This window comes from Amphibalanus amphitrite, unplaced genomic scaffold, assembly GCF_019059575.1.
Source record: "Amphibalanus amphitrite isolate SeventyFive unplaced genomic scaffold, NRLGWU_Aamphi_draft 000123F_arrow, whole genome shotgun sequence".
Lineage (NCBI taxonomy): Eukaryota > Metazoa > Arthropoda > Thecostraca > Balanomorpha > Balanidae > Amphibalanus > Amphibalanus amphitrite.
This window is the reverse complement of record NW_024881618.1, coordinates 435,699-451,869: the sequence shown is the minus strand read 5'-3', so window position 1 is coordinate 451,869 and position 16,171 is coordinate 435,699. Positions and strand designations below refer to the sequence as shown.

The following is a 16,171-nucleotide window of genomic DNA, read 5'->3' as shown; positions in this document are numbered from 1 at the left end:
TTCCAGGCCTATCTCTCGACTCTCGTCGATGACGATTTTAGGAACCACTCTTTCCCATTATCCATCGGTGGATGGTAGCCAGAGAAACGTGGACGAGCGGCGACTGAAAACGTATTGGGTAGTTTGTGACAGAGATCCCAACCGCAGCAGATATTTTTTTACATGCCCTGTGACACGAAATCCAGCCATGAATAAGCACGAGTTCAGAAGAGTATGTTATTATGTACCAAGTGGGAGGTAAATGTTAGACGGAATCCCTAGGTGTATTGCAAAATAATTGCATAACTTAATGAATATTATATTTTGCCGCATTTCGGTCGCAGTTTTCACTCCCAGGATCCGTTCATTGGCGCTACGTGATCTGAAATATTGGCGCCCAGTGGCCCTGACAAGAGGCGCCCAGGATCAGTATGTACACTCACCTACTAAGTGATGTTCGCCCCCCGACGGCCCAGCGTTTGACTGGAGCGGTAGACTGCGCCGCCTCACACCCAGGTTCAGCGGTACAGTATATCCCTCTGGCCTCACGCTCGGCACAGACGCGTTGGGCTGGGTCAGGGACGCGCCGCGCTGCGCTGGCCGCCTTACCACTCATTACGGAGCGAGCGAAGCGAGCGAAGTCTTACGTAGAATAACGGACATTTCTGAGTATGAGCAGCCGGCCGGCCGTGGTCACGCTTTTGCGATGCTTTTATCTCAGCAACCACTTGACCGATTTACATGCGGTAATTTTTGTAGGGTAGTTTCATTCCTTCTACCAAGCATTGGACTATTTCCGATGCATGTGGGTGACCCCTTATGCACGTGGCACGTGCAAAGCGAAGAGGTGTCAGTTTTGTAACAATTGCAATATCTCGGTAACTACTGGGCCGATTGCGCTGAAACTTGGCATGTAGGTAGACACCCACTAGGCAATGCATTTGCATGTGCCACAGTTGGGGTGCTGCTGCACGTGCGCACGTGCAGGGGTCGATTCCAGATCTCGAGAACGGCTGGACCGATTGCGCTCAAATTTGGTACGCGGTTAGGGACCGGTTAGCAGGGTGCCGTGCAAAAGTCAGTTGGGGCCCATTTTGCACGTCCGCAGGTGCAGGGTGCCGCTTCCAGATCTCGAGAACGGCTGGGCCGATTGTGCTCAAATTTGGCACATCGCTAGACACCGGTTAGTAGGGTGTTGTGCACACTGCACAAGTCAGTTGGAGATACCCTCGCGATTTCGCACGTGCAAGGCCCACCCTCTCGCTCGCTCCGTTAGTCGCCCCAAAAGGCGTTATGCTGGTTTTATTTTTATAGGTGGAATGCGTTGGCGGTTGAACCAGCACGGCTCGTCGGAAAGTCATTACATACACCAAAGTGCGCTGTATAGTATATAGAGATCGTTCGATGGCCTTTTTAAGAAATTGCGTTTTTGTAAAATCGTAAAAATCTTTTATTTTATTCAACGAGCCGTCCAGGAAAATCTTTAAATCATAGTCATGTTTTTTTTGCGATTACCAGTGAAAGCTGAATGCCAAAAGAACAATATGTAGCGAAAAAGTATTCTGAAATATTAAGATGTGTCTCTCACAGCCGGCAACAAGGCGCAATCACACAACTCAGTGTCACGACGGATCAAAGTAAGCCACACAAAGGCGTCAAATGACCCTTATCGACGCGCAGACCCGGCGCTCTCAGCTGTCTGACGGGCCACAGAAGAGACGTTCGGCTGTCGCCCTACTAAACAGACGTGATTTTTGTTAGTTTAACAATTCAAGTCGGTACTTAAGCTGTTCAGGATACCTGAGAGGAAGATTCATTGCTCTGTCATTTTCACATCATGTATGAAGTTGCATTTGTTTTTGTCTACTTTGCTCAACTCAGCTAGGCATTATGCCCATACCTACAACAAGAGTTGGCCGCGCTGAGCTGTCAGAGGCTGTATCGGCTTCAACTGGTCAGAAGTGGGGGTAGCGCCCGGCGGGGCGGGGTACCTTCGACCGGTCGCAGGGCCAAACAGTTGTCACTGGTATAACCTCTGACAGTGAAACCCCGCTAACTTTCCCCGCGCGGGCATTGAGCGCAGCGGGACGGAGCAAAACCTGTATAAGAAAATGTAAGTTAAAGCATGTTGTAGGTCAATCTAGCAGAAGAATTAACTTTCTTCACCGGTATCCTGAAAAACTTTGATAGTGATATGGATCGTTAAACAAACAAATATGACACACGAGACTCGAACGTATTCCGTGGCCGGTCAGGCGGACCTAGCGCACAGTGATGCAAATGGGGTTGACGAGTGGCTATAAATACCAAAAAGTCAAGTTTACCAAACCGAGTAAATCACTATATGGCTAACCAAATAAATGTCGCATCTGAATCACATAGTTTTCATATTTTTGTCAAAACCGGCCTCGTGTATGATTGTCAGAAGTCGTGGCATTTTCTATGTCGTAAAATGACTGTCAGATACTTGCAAGTTCAAACGCCGCTAGCGTGCGTTCATTTAGTACAAACTGCAAAAATTATGCATTAAAATGATTCCTAAGGCCTACTGCTTCTCATGCGGGGTCACAAAAAGCCGCATCTGTTTTGGTTTGGCGGTCATCGAATCATTTGTCATCATGTTGCAATCGCAGTTTTTTACTAAAAAATATTTGCTTTCGTTTCACCTTCAGCAGTCTACACAGTGTGTGCCCGTTAGTGCACCACGCCATAGCATTCCCTAACCATTTCTGAGTCACACCGTGAAAGAATTAAGGCGCTAGCACAGGGCAGACCGACGCTATTGAAGTTTTTGTCCGTTGCGGTCGGGTGTCGCAGTCCGGGCGGATTGCTTTCACCGCGGATTGCAATTTCGACAGACGTTTAACTTTGACCTGCTATAAGTAGGTCAAATATTGACCTTAAAGGTAGTGTGCCACCTTTGAAAGATTTCCCATTTTATTTCTCCTAGGATAAGAAGCTTCTGTTTTTACCTAATATCGCAAAGAAAATCAAAAATGGGCCTGGAATAGTGCCTTTTTCGCCTAAAAGTTTATCGGTTTTTCGATATGTATAACAACTGTAGTGGGCTGACCTGCAAACAGGCGTCGGCAACAATCGCGAATGCGGCGCACATGTGACAATAAGCAAAGGTCATTATAGAGTTACGACGTACGGGAATGAGTTATCAGCTGTCTAATCGTAGACAACACAATGTCGAGCCTTAAACTGTAAGCCTGTATTGGTATTGTTTCTTTTATTTGGCTGTCGAACATTATTTATGGTTTGAAATATGATTTTATGTAAAATAATTGATATGAAAAAGCCGTCTCTTAAGTTATGACCCCATTTCACCACACGCAAGTGGCAGAAATGACAATAATCAGCTGACGCATTTTTCTTGGCCGAAGTCAGAGCGCGCGGCCCGACGCACCACCACCGCACCACAAAGTATGAGCAGAAGCCGCGCCCAAAGCCAGGGCCCCGGTAACGTGAGGTAGCCGAGTCAAGGCAGCGTGCGCTGACCCAAGCCGGGGCCGCAGCTTTGGGCGCGGTCTACCGCATCCCCGCGGGCAGCCCCGGGCTATCACATGACACCGGGAGGACGCGCGGCCCCGGCTTGGGTCAGCGCACGCTGCCCCGACTCGGCTACCTCACGTTACCGGGGCCCTGGCTTTGGGCGCGGTCTACCGCACCACCTAACAGGCGTGTTCGAAACCGCAGGAGATGATGATGAACGGGTTTATCGAAACTTGATTGGATGAGCATATCGGTAATAGCGATTTCAGTGTGTGCATTTATTGTTCATAGTGGTGTGAAATGTGGTTGGGGTACGACCGACAACCCGTCGGGGCGAATTTCGCACTGGGGTACTCAAAATTTGAAGAATTTAAGACGTTTCCATGAGTTTTGAAGGTATGGATAAGTTCTAAAAATCCGGTTCTCCTTATCTGGGCCATTAACTCCATACGGTCCAGGAAAGCTGGCACACTACCTTTAACTCAAAAGTAATATGCTCACTCGCGAGATCTTGTCAAGAGCAATCCGTTGGTTTTTGTCGCGAGGCGCTAGGACACTTCGCTTAGGAACAGCAGAGGGATGCACCGACGAAACCCCGCTGTGGCCGCCCGCCCGCGGCGCGGCCGCCCGGGCCGACCATCGCGCCGCGGCACCCGACCGCAACGGACGAAAACTTTAGTAGCGCCGGTCAGCCCTGTGCTAGCGCCTTCATTCTTTCACAGTACGGCTCAGAAATTATTAGGGAATGCTATGGTATGGCGCACTAACGGGCTCACACTGTGTAAACTGCTGTAGGTGAAACGAAAGCAAATATTTTAAATAAAAAACTGCGATTGCAATGTGATGACAAACAGTTAGATCAACGCCAAACCAAAAGAGATACGGCTTTTTGTGACCCTGCATTAAAAGCAGAAGACTTTGTGGATCATTGCCATAAATATTTTTTGCCATTTGTATGAAATGAACGCACGCTAGCGGCGTTTGAAGTTGCGAGTATCTGACAGTCATTTTACGACATAGAAAATGTCACGACTTCTGACAATCATACACGAGGCCGGTTTTGACAAAAAACATGAAAATCATGTTTTTTCAGACACTCCAAACATTTGCCTGACTAGCCATTTTACGATTTTTTCGATAAGGTGAACTTGAAATTTGGGCCTTTTCGGTATTTATGGCCACTCGTGAGTCGTGAACCCCAATTGCATCCTTGTGTAGCGGTGGGTCGGCGAGTCGATAAGGGTCATTTCACGCCGTCTGTGTGGATGACTTTGATCCATCGTGACGCTCAGTTGTGTGATTGCGTCCTGTTGCCGGATGTGAGAAGCGCTTATTAAGATTTGAGGATATTTTATTGCTACATATTGTTTCTTTGGCATTCAGCTTTCACTGGAAAACGAAACAAACATGCATATGCTTTTAAGAATGTCCTGGACAGCTGGTTGAATAAAGAATTATTACGTTTTTACAAAAACACAATTTTTGAAAAAGGCCATCAAACGATTTCGATAAAAACACATTTATGGCATCGGCCCACCGTCAGCTTTCGAATGATATATGCCGTTTCTTTTGTGAATGATTTGACTTTCCGACGAACCGTGCCAGAGCGATGCCATGCCGTTCATCTCATCCGGATAGGCTACAAAACTGCCGGTGCAGCTTCAAAACACGGCATCCTTCTGCCTTGCCCTCAGAATCTCTGAACATCTGAACCACTCTCATACTTATTCGAAATTTCCTTCCTGATTTTCCTTCTCCCTTTCTTATAGTATGCCTAATACGAGGCTCATTATAACTATGTTATAACTATGTTTATTGTAACTATGTTATGAAGAATATGGAATACCTTGACGGCTAGATCGGGCTGTGGTCCATGTCGGCACTTTGCAGCCCATTCATGGCAATATTTCACATTAATTTTATCAGAATATTATCTCTATATTCTCAAGAACCCTCCGTGGTGGTCCGTTAGCGAACTCTACCTGTGGCCTTGGCACAATGGTCGAAATATCTGGCCGTTGACATTGGTCTAGAGAGAGAGTGAGAGAAACGGTCACGAACAGCTCCTTGGTTCTGTCAGATGCTGGGATTCGCTGACCACCGGCGCCACGCAACCACTGCACTCAGCTGTTTTCTCCGAAGCGCCAGTGAACGACCTCGCGACCTTCGTTCTCCCCTGCCCGTAGCCAAGCTGTGGCTGAACAAATCCGTCAGTGCTTGAAAGAACTGCGCGGCAATGGAAAACAACCCCTATCCCGCTAAAAAAAGAGTGAGAAAAGCAACAAACCCAAAGTCTGCTCTCACTTCTGTGTTGGCCAGTCTCTTGTGTCCTGATTATTTATTTAATTGCTTATAAAACGCATCAATCATACATCATCACGAGACCCACCACCGCCAGCAGCCACTCGCCCACAAACAAGTGCAGCTTTGTAGGATAACTATATAAACTTTATAGGGAATATAGACTATAAAAACTTTATTTATATTGTCCGCGTATAAACTTCGGCCCTCGGGACCCTGCTGGTGGTTCAAGTCCCTAACTACAGGCACGTGGTTATGCCCCGGGGCTCCGTATCTCACTCACTACTGGATTCTGTGTGGGTTCCCTCACTTCGAACCGGTCACATGACTTACCTCGCCCGAGGCTTGGTCAAGTGACCCAAGCGCAGACTGGGCGCTGCGGTGCCATGGGGTCGCGACCTATCGACACTGCAGCCGGCCGGGCCAGGTCAGCCCGCGGATCCGTGGCGCTGTGGTATGACATCGGGCTGGTCTGTGAATTGTCGTGTGTTCGGATCGCGCGGGAGTCGTTGCTTTTCTACAGAAAGGAGATCTGTTTGTAGATATAAAACTTTATCGGAATTCACTGGGATTGTATTGCGTATGCAAGTCCAAATATTTCGGCCAATATTGTTTGGCCTTGGTCACTGGACAACTACAATAACCCTATAAGTATAGCTCACATTGCAGCAATACCCAAAATTCTAAATTAGAATCACAGACAAAAATTCAAATCCCTGCGCGCTATCAACCACGTAGGAGACTCCAAGTTAAGAAAATCTAGATACACTCACTATTTCCTATCAAAGTATGCTGTAAATTTAACTATAAAATACATACAAACACACAGACAAGATGTTATACACAGAACACATTCGGCGTCATTAGTTTTTAATTCAGTCCACTCATACTACAGTGATGAGAGGAACGAATATCATCTTGCGTTTTTTAGAGGCAAATCCCAAATTGGGCTCAGTGCGAATTTTCCAACATCTCTGTTCATATCTGGATCCTTCTCTTTTATTTCGATGGCCTCGCGCACTGTCCTCTTCCTCCAATCACTGACATAGGCTACTGTTCTTGCCTCCAAAGGGCGCATCTGACCAGAACACTCACTTGCGTGTCGTGCCGGTGCCGATTCAAATCGGAGATTGAAATCGGTGCCGATTGAAATCGGAGATTTCAATCGGCACCGGCACGACACGCAAGTGAGTGTTCTGGTCAGATGCGCCCTTTGGAGGCAAGAACAGTAGCCTATGTCAGTGATTGGAGGAAGAGGACAGTGCGCGAGGCCATCGAAATAAAAGAGAAGGATCCAGATATGAACAGAGATGTTGGAAAATTCGCACTGAGCCCAATTTGGGATTTGCCTCTAAAAAACGCAAGATGATATTCGTTCCTCTCATCACTGTAGTATGAGTGGACTGAATTAAAAACTAATGACGCCGAATGTGTTCTGTGTATAACATCTTGTCTGTGTGTTTGTATGTATTTTATAGTTAAATTTACAGCATACTTTGATAGGAAATAGTGAGTGTATCTAGATTTTCTTAACTTGGAGTCTCCTACGTGGTTGATAGCGCGCAGGGATTTGAATTTTTGTCTGTGATTCTAATTTAGAATTTTGGGTATTGCTGCAATGTGAGCTATACTTATAGGGTTATTGTAGTTGTCCAGTGACCAAGGCCAAACAATATTGGCCGAAATATTTGGACTTGCATACGCAATGTTCTTGTGAATGTTCCCAGTGAATTCCGATAAAGTTTTATATCTACAAACATAAAACCTGGGAAAAATATGACTCTAAAAAAGAGATCTGTTTGGTTAATAGCTTCGTGTTTATCGTTGCGTGCCTTACCTGTTTAGTGTTTATGCGTTGCATTTATTTTAATTATCAAGAATAGAAAATCATACCTATTGCAGCGACTTGCATACCTACTTAGATCCCAGATATTTACAACTGCATAGACATGTCATTTCCTAAATGTTACGTAAATGGTGTCAAAGGTGCCGCCAACATCTCTGCTCGTTGCACCAATGCAATAACAAGGACCATTTTCACTTAAACCTGCATTTGTAAACTGTAGGCCAAGGCCCTACCTGTCACACATAATCTGGCACCCCTGACCCCACGGCCGTTAGTTATATCATTGGATCCCGGATCTGGCTCCGCCTGTGTTTACAGTGTGGAGTCCTTCACCACCAGTCGGTCGGTCACGTGACTGACCTAGCCCGAGCCCCGGCTGTCTGACCAGAGTGCACAGTGATGCAAATGGGGCTCACGAGTGGCCATAAATACCGAAAAGGCCCAAATTTCAAGTTCACCTAATTGAATAAATCGTAATATGGCCAGTCAGGCAAATGTTTGGGGTGTCTGAAAAAACATGATTTTCATGTTTTTGTCAAAACCGGCCTCGTGTATGATTGTCAGAAGTCGCGACATTTTCTATGTCGTAAAATGACTGTCAGATACTCGCAACTTCAAACGCCGCTAGCGTGCGTCCATTTCATACAAATGACAAAAATTATACATGGCAATGATTCCCAAGGTCTGCTGCTTCTAATGCAGGGTCACAAAAAGCCGTATCTCTTTTGGTTTGGCGTTGATCTAACTATTTGTAATCATGTTGCAATCGCAGTTTTTTATCTAAAAATATTTGCTTTCGTTTCACCTAGAGCAGTTTACACAGTGTGTGCCCGTTAGTGCACCATACCATAGCATTCCCTAATCATCTCTGAGCCGCACTGTGAAAGAATGAAGGCGCTAGCACAGGGCTGACCGGCGCTACTAAAGTTTTCGTCCGTTGCGGTCGGGTGCCGCGGCGCGGTGGGCAGCCCGGGCGGCCGCGCCGCGGGCGGGCGGCCTCAGCGGGGGTTCGTCGGTGCATCCCTCTGCTGTTCCTAAACGAAGTGTCCTATCGCCTCGCGACAAAAACCAATGGATTGCTCTTGACAAGATCTCGCGAGTGAGCATATTATTTTTGACTTAAGATCAATATTTGACCTACTTATAGCAGTTCAAAGTTAAACGTCTGTCGAAATTGCGATCCGCGGTGAAAGCAATCCGTCCCGACCGCAACACCCGACCGCGCCGGACAAAAACTTCAATAGCGCCGGTCTGCCCTGTGCTAGCGCCTTAATTCCTTCACGGTGTGACTCAGAAATGATAAGGGAATGCTATGGTATGGTGCACTAACGGGCACACACTGTGTAAACTGCTGTAGGTGAAACGAAAGCAAATATTTCTTAGTAAAAAACTGCGATTGCAACATGATGACAAATGATTAGATCACCGCCAAACCAAAAAAGATGCGGCTTTTTGTGACCCGGCATGAGAAGCAGCAGGCCTTAGGGATCATTGCCATGTATAAGTTTTGTCATTTGTATGAAATGAACGCACGCTAGCGGCGTTTGAAGTTGCGAGTATCTGACAGTCATTTTACGACATAGAAAATGTCACGACTTCTGACAATCATACACGAGGCCGGTTTTGACAAAAATATGAAAACTATGTGAATTCAGATGCGCCAAACATTTCTTTGGTTAGCCATATAGCGATTTACTCGGTTAGGTAAACTTGACTTTTTGGTATTTATGGCCACTCGTGAACCCCATTTGCATCACTGTGGAGTGCGGGCCGCGTGCCGACTGATCGTTTCGCCCACAATTGATACACCTCCGCGGCTTTCGACAAACTTATCTACTTTCAAATTGGGAGTCTGTGCCTTGGTCTGTGCGTATTCCGTGGCGTAGCAGCAGGGTGCTGGACTATGGATTGGAGGGTTGTGTGTTTGGGCCACGCTGGGGTGATTGCTTTTGTTAGGAACTTGTTTTTCCTAGCGCGGCATTAAATTAATTCTTGTCCTCCTCGGGACGAAGTCATCATGCTCCTCACGTTTCCCTTTCCAGACGGCGGTCACCCCACCACACGACCGGTGCAGGTGACGGAAACTCCTCATTCGATTACACCATTTCCGGGGTGACCGTTTGAGCGGCAGGACGGGCTGTCCTATCGGGACGTTCCCATCCCACTATCGGTACGATCTCTGCCGCTGCGGCACACCCTCGTAGGCCCGCGCAGCCCAGCGTTTTACGCCCGTGGAGGTGCATCGAAGTCAGCGAAACGATCAGTCAGCACGCGGCCCGCATTTCTGTCACCCGGCCAAGCCTCGGGTTAGGTCAGTCACGTGACCGACCTACCGGTGGTAAATGACTTAACACTGTAAACACAAGGCGGAGCCAGGTCCGGGGCCCACGACCTATAACTAACGGCTGTGGGATGACAGCGTAGGTATCAATTACAGTTTGCAATTGCAGGTCAAAGCCTGTGTAAATGGTGGAACGTGCGGAGGTGTTGGCGGCATGCCTTGACACCACTCAACATCCTTGATGACATCTCTCTGCAGGCATAAGTAACTGGGCTTTATCTAATTAAGTCGCTGCAATATGCTTCCTTTCTATATATACACACTAGTAGATAATTAAAATTTCAAGTAATGCTACGCGTTAACAGGTAAGGCATGCAACGACATACAGGAAACTATGAGTTCATACAGCCAGCTATGAGTTCAATGGCACGGATCTCCTTTCTGTAGAAAAGTTACGACGTCCGCAGGATCCGAACGCACCGCCTCTCAATTACAAGCCAACCTTCTAACCACAGCGCCACGGACCTGCGGTGGTTTTCGAGTGTTATCGCAGTGAAACTGTTGTTCTGATAGGTGGCGACCCCATGGCACCGCGGCGCCCAGTCTGCGCTTTGGTCACTTGGCGAGCCTCGGGCGAGGTCAGTCATGTGACCAGTTCGAGGTGAGGGCTCAGCCACAGCTTGTCTGCGAGGCAGGGGAGAACGTGGGTCGCGAGGCTGTTCACTGGCGCTTCGGAGAAAACGGTCGAGTGGTTGCGTGGCGCTGGTGGTCGGTGAATCCCGAGCAATTGACAGGTGGGCGGTGGGCCTCTCAGCCAACGTTACCATGGTGGGGGGTGAGGGAGGGGGCCACACAAGTATTTGACCACGCATGGTTATCTCGGAAGGTAAGAAAGCAAAAAAAAGAAAAAGACGCAGTAAAAAGCAATCTATAGCCCACTGTTGGATTTTTCATGGGTCATTCCATCAGATTATCGCTAAGGTCACTGCAGGTCACCAGCGTTAACCCGCGCGGGGCTGGGGTCTCCAGCCGAACGCGCGGGGCTGGGGGGGGGGGTAAATTTTACCCCCCCCCCCCTGTTATCTCCCGAACTAATGGTCCGATTTGGAAAATTCAAACGCCAATCGAAAGATCTCATCACGAACAACTAAAAACATGTACTTAATTTTAAGTTTGAGGTCAAGGTCAAGGTCAGGTCAAGGGTACAAATTGCAAGCTCCTACAGTATCGGCCTTGCACCGTAGTTGCCGAAGAATGGAGTCATGGACTGAGACTGATCTCCCAAAACGTGTTCTTAGGCTACCAAGACAATATTCGTTGCATACAATATCATTCAGAGGTCAAGGTCAAGGTCAGGTCAGGTCAGGTCAGGTCACCAAAAACAAAATATAGAAAAGGGCATGTGCGACACATGTTTTATGGGTCATTTTACTCATAGAATTCGATAGGCACACTCAATAAGTGATATGGACTACCTCTGGATGAATTTCAGGTCAAGGTCAGGTCAAGGTCAGGTCAAGTGAGGTCAAATTTTGAAGTTGGTTGCTAAGGCCTAAAAAGGTGTCTATCTGATGCAGTTTTTCACGGCGAGTCGAATGGTGCTATTTTCGTTTCCGTACGAGGTCTAGAACTTCCAAAAAAGTCATTTTTTCAAAAAATTTGTGTGTCGTGACGTCATACAATTTTGAATAACTCCCACATTTTTGAACCGATTCTTCTAAAACTTGGTATGTAGGTACACATAGACCACTTCTCTGAAATATATTCCGGTTTTTTCGATACACTCAAAATTTCGGATTTTATAGCTATTTTCCCAAAAAAGTCAGTTTTTTGGAAAAATTTGGGCCAAAATCCAAAATTTTCAAAAAACCGAGATAGCCATTTGATAGACAAAGTAGAACTACGTATATCCTTTTTTGTTACGCCTTGATTCCTTTAAAAATGAAGATGTTAGCGGCGTTTGAACTTTTGCCGTTTTTGAAGCGAAAATGGCGAACATGACGTCACTAAAACGTCAATTTCTCAAAAAATTTCCGACGGATTTCGCTCAAATTTTCAGGGAACGTGTCAAATTGATGTAAGAAAAGGTACTAAAAGTTTGGCGGCGCTGCAGGCCGCCGTTTTTGAGATATTGCAAAAATTCGCGAGGGGGGTAAAATTTACCCCCCCCCCCCAGCCCCGCGCGGGTTAAAATTATCACGAATTCTGGTTCCCCATTTTGACAACTTCTCACAAGCGGCGCATAAGTCAAGTCTGGAACTATTAGAGCTACAGCGCCGTAGAAGAGCGCATTGAATAGCTCTTTGAGTTTTTTTTTCTGTGTATTTTCTCAGATTGGACCTAGAGTAAATGGTTTATACTCCAGAGGGCAAAAACTTTCAAAATTTGACGTTTTGCGGATAGTTTTTCTGTAATAACCTATGGCGTCATGCTTTTATTACGTTAATTTAACCGGAATCGCGTTTTTTTTCGTGAAGACGCGTCAAATGAACCATACATTGAAATTTAATTTACAAAAACGATCTCAGGTCAAGCTCATAGAAAAGGTCATGTTGTGCCTATCAGTCGATTCCTATCATTGAGCTGAACGCATCGGTGTTTTTCAGCGTTCTATCATGTTTTATCTAAAGTCATTGTCAAAAACTGTTAACCCTCGCCGGCACAGGCCATTTTGCGTCCTTCGACGGCACAAGGGGAGGGCTCGCGTTTCGCCCCTGATCAAGCTAGAGCTTTATGGAAAAAACGAACGTGTTGCCCGTCACGAGAGGAAACCGATTATATCCCATTTTTAACCCTCGCATGTGTGCGGCGTTTGCCAGCTTCTAACGTGTAGGGGGGTTGGTTGGACCCCCCATTGCCGTTTGGCCCCTGATCGAGCTAGAGCGTCGCGGGAAAAACGAGCGTGTTGCCCGTGACGAGAGAAAGCCGATGATGCCCAATTTTAAGGTTCTAGGTCATTGGTTGAGTGTCACTACTATTTTTTGGGGGGGGGGATGCTGATCACGAATATCGTGTTACTTTTGATCACAGATGATGTCTTTAAGCATTTAGACCAGGTCAGGTCAGGTCAGGTCAGGTCAACCAGTAGGGGTCGTGACGGATATTCATAGTACCTGTCAACCGCCTCTGACAACTTCGTAACATGTTACGAAGGCACCAAAACTACTTCGTAAATGTTCAAATGCTTTCTAAATTCGAATTCATCTCCAAAAACTAGCCTAGAAACATGTAAAACTCGAAAAAGTGAACCGAGGTCACCAAAGATCAATGACCTGACCTGACCTGACCTTCAGGTGACCTTGCCATCCACCCTATTGCATGGGAGCAACACCAAATCACATGTATGAACGTTTGAAACCACGAAAAGCTTGCAAACGCGCGGCTAATGCGAGCCGACATACGCTGAATCGCGCTTCCGGCCAAACATGGTCTCGGAAAGTAGGTCACATGTCAACGGTCATTTTGGTCAGGGTCATGAAATTTTCAGGGTAGATGTGAAATTGATCAATGCGAGGGTACTGAGAGTTTTGTCGCAATGGGCTGCTTTTTACGCGAGTTATTCACGAGAAGCCTTGGGTGGGGGGGGGGGGGGGGGGGGTGGCGGGTGCATCAACTTCCCCCGTGCCGGCGAGGGTTACGGAGACGTATCATGATGTGAGATGACTTCAGGGGCATAACATGGGTCAAGAGTGGAATTTTGTGATTCGGTGTGCCATATTCACCTGTATCCGGGTGCCATCGCTAAAAAGAGGAGCATTTTGACCTGACTTTATGATGTGACCAGGTGTCAACAATTCCAGACACGATACGAAATTCATAAGTTGTGCCAAGTTTTGCGTCGCTGTGCGCCGCAGTTTCCGTTACAGACACACACAAACATTGGCAAGTGTGGCCAAACACCCCCACCCCCACCCCACCCGGGAGAAAATAAACGATATAAATTGCTATAACTAATCTCACTGAGCTAAATGCGATCGTGACCACTTACAAGCATCATATTCGAGTCGACACAGAAAGACCAGCGATTCGCAGCAGGCCCCCTATAGCCACAGATATGTGACTGTGAGCGATAAGGCAACCAGCGCGGCGCGTCCCTGACCCGGTCAAACGCGTCTGTAGCGAGTGTGAGGCCAGAGATATACTGTGCCGCTAAGCCTGGGTGTGTGGCGGCACAGTCTACCGTTGAGGCTAGATGGATGTGCTGTGCCGCTGAGCCTGGGTGTGAGACGGCGCAGTCTACCGCTCCAGTCAAACGCTGGGCCGTCGGGGGGCGAACATCACTTAGTAGGTGAGTGTACAGTGACACCACACGATTGGAAATATCGGTGCGGAGCGTACTGAAACGACGTTATTCGACTGATTTTTGCATCCTAGTCCTAGTATGCGGCACTCCGATGAGTTGCGAATTGAAAATTGGCGCCACTGCGCCTTCGGCGCAGTGGCGCCAGTTTTCCTTGGGTGGGGGCTGCCAGCCCCCGCAGCCCCCCCCTGGATCCGCCACTGCTGCAAGTGCTAATCAATATCACGCATATGAGTAGGTACCATTTCTAGCATAAACTCTCAGTTCCTCATATTTCAACTGGAAATGCGTCCTCTCGCAAATCCTTAATGAGCCCAGCCCGAACGTGAAAGGGAAGCACACCAACCCCCTTCCGGAGTGACTACGGGATGATTAGATTTGATGATCAAGAGTTAATTTAAATTACTTGACACGCATTGCAATATGCGTTGGTACCGTTAAAAATAGGGTTTTAGGGTCCCTTGCAGGCCCCAGCGTCGCCGGCACGGCCGTGCGAAGTACTTACTGCAGGTAGGACTGCCAGTTGATGGACTTGGCTTTGATCTCGGCGGCTTGCACCTGCAGAAGACCGGTGCACTCTGCAACAACAAACACAAACGATGAGCATTAGGGTCTGAGCATGTTCAGATGCTGAGGATACGAAACTCCTAGCGTTAGAAAGGATTTAAAAATAAAATTGGGATAAAGTAAACGCACTGACACACGATTGTGGTTTCACTTCCACTTACGTGAGCGGCAAAACCAGTCATACATGCCGTTGTCCTGCACAATTTGCATGGTCTTGGGCAGGAGGTCCATTGCCACATATCTCTTCTCGTCGTTCTCGATGCTGAGCCGGCGTACCAGCTGCACGACGGGCTTCTCCTCGGAGTCCAGCGGCGCGATGGCCGGATGCGGCTTCCACGGGCGCACGGGACGCACGTAATCGGGACGCGAGTGGGCTGACAGAATTCCGGCCAGCAGTTCTTCCACACGTGCAGTGGTTGGGTCGGCACCGCCAGCCGCAGCCATGGCTCACAGCTACCCAGTGCGATTCAGCGGCTGCACGGCACTTCAACGGCCCGCAACAGATGCTTCCCCTGCTCAAACTGCTGCTGTTGCTTCACCTTCACTGTTCTTTTCACCTCCTCTCGGCTCTCCGCGACACGTTTCCACACCGACGCCGGGCTATCTAATCACCCGGCGCGCGCAGACCCATCGCTGACAGTTCATTACACGATTCTGCTCAATCCTCGGTCCACCCCTACTGTCTCCCCCTTGGTGAAGACACGCCGCCTCTCGCCCCCTCAGCAGCTCTTATCCGACCAATCAGCGACGTTCGAGAACCCTTCCGGCGGGGAGGGTGCGGGAGGGTGCAGCGGGGGGGGGGGGGGCACCCCTATCGGCGGCTCGGCCGGCGCGGCGGTGAACGGGCCTTCCCCGGCGGTCACGAGGGGAGGGACGCTCCATCAATGGACTCCGACGCGACGGTACCCACTGGGCGTGACTAATCCAGATGTCCGTCCACCTACCTACCCCCCACGCACGAGGGTCAGTCGGCACCGGCGTCTACGGCGTGTTGAAGGGTCATTGAAGGGTCGTTAGGTGCTCAGCCGGCGCTTTTAACAGACAGGGGAGGACAGTTCTCGCACCCAAGGTAATGGTGGCACTTGGCAGTAATACCGGAGGGCTGTTCACGGGCCCTGTGTGCGGTCGGACCGCACACAGCCTCCAAGCTCCGCCCACTGCGTCCATACGTCAGCCTTCCGTCACCGCACACAGCGATCGCTGTGGCCGGTCGGGACTGGCCACAGCGGACCGTCCACCGCACGCAGCCGTGATGTCAGAACCGCCTACCCATCCCCTACCCCCACGCCTGCTGAACGCACCGCACACAGCGCACGCAGCGTGTGCGGTGCCCGTGAACACCCCTCGGGCTACCGTGGTCTGGTCGGGAGGGAGGGGACAGCACGGGGGGTCCGAGGGC

General features: G+C 48.6%; 1 protein-coding gene across 3 annotated transcripts in view; it reads right to left on the bottom strand.

The window, feature by feature from the left end:
• LOC122381602 (V-type proton ATPase subunit H-like) overlaps positions 1 to 16,171 on the bottom strand; it is a 41,848-nt gene that overhangs the window by 12,569 nt on the left and 13,108 nt on the right. For 2 of the 3 annotated variants that reach the window (XM_043365964.1, XM_043365963.1), the window contains exon 3: positions 14,711 to 14,783. In XM_043365964.1, coding sequence (XP_043221899.1) covers positions 14,711 to 14,783 — 73 coding nt within the window. Of the gene's footprint in view, positions 1 to 14,710; positions 14,784 to 14,933; positions 15,439 to 16,171 lie in introns of those variants that run through there. The other variant, XM_043365962.1, reaches the window with a different exon arrangement.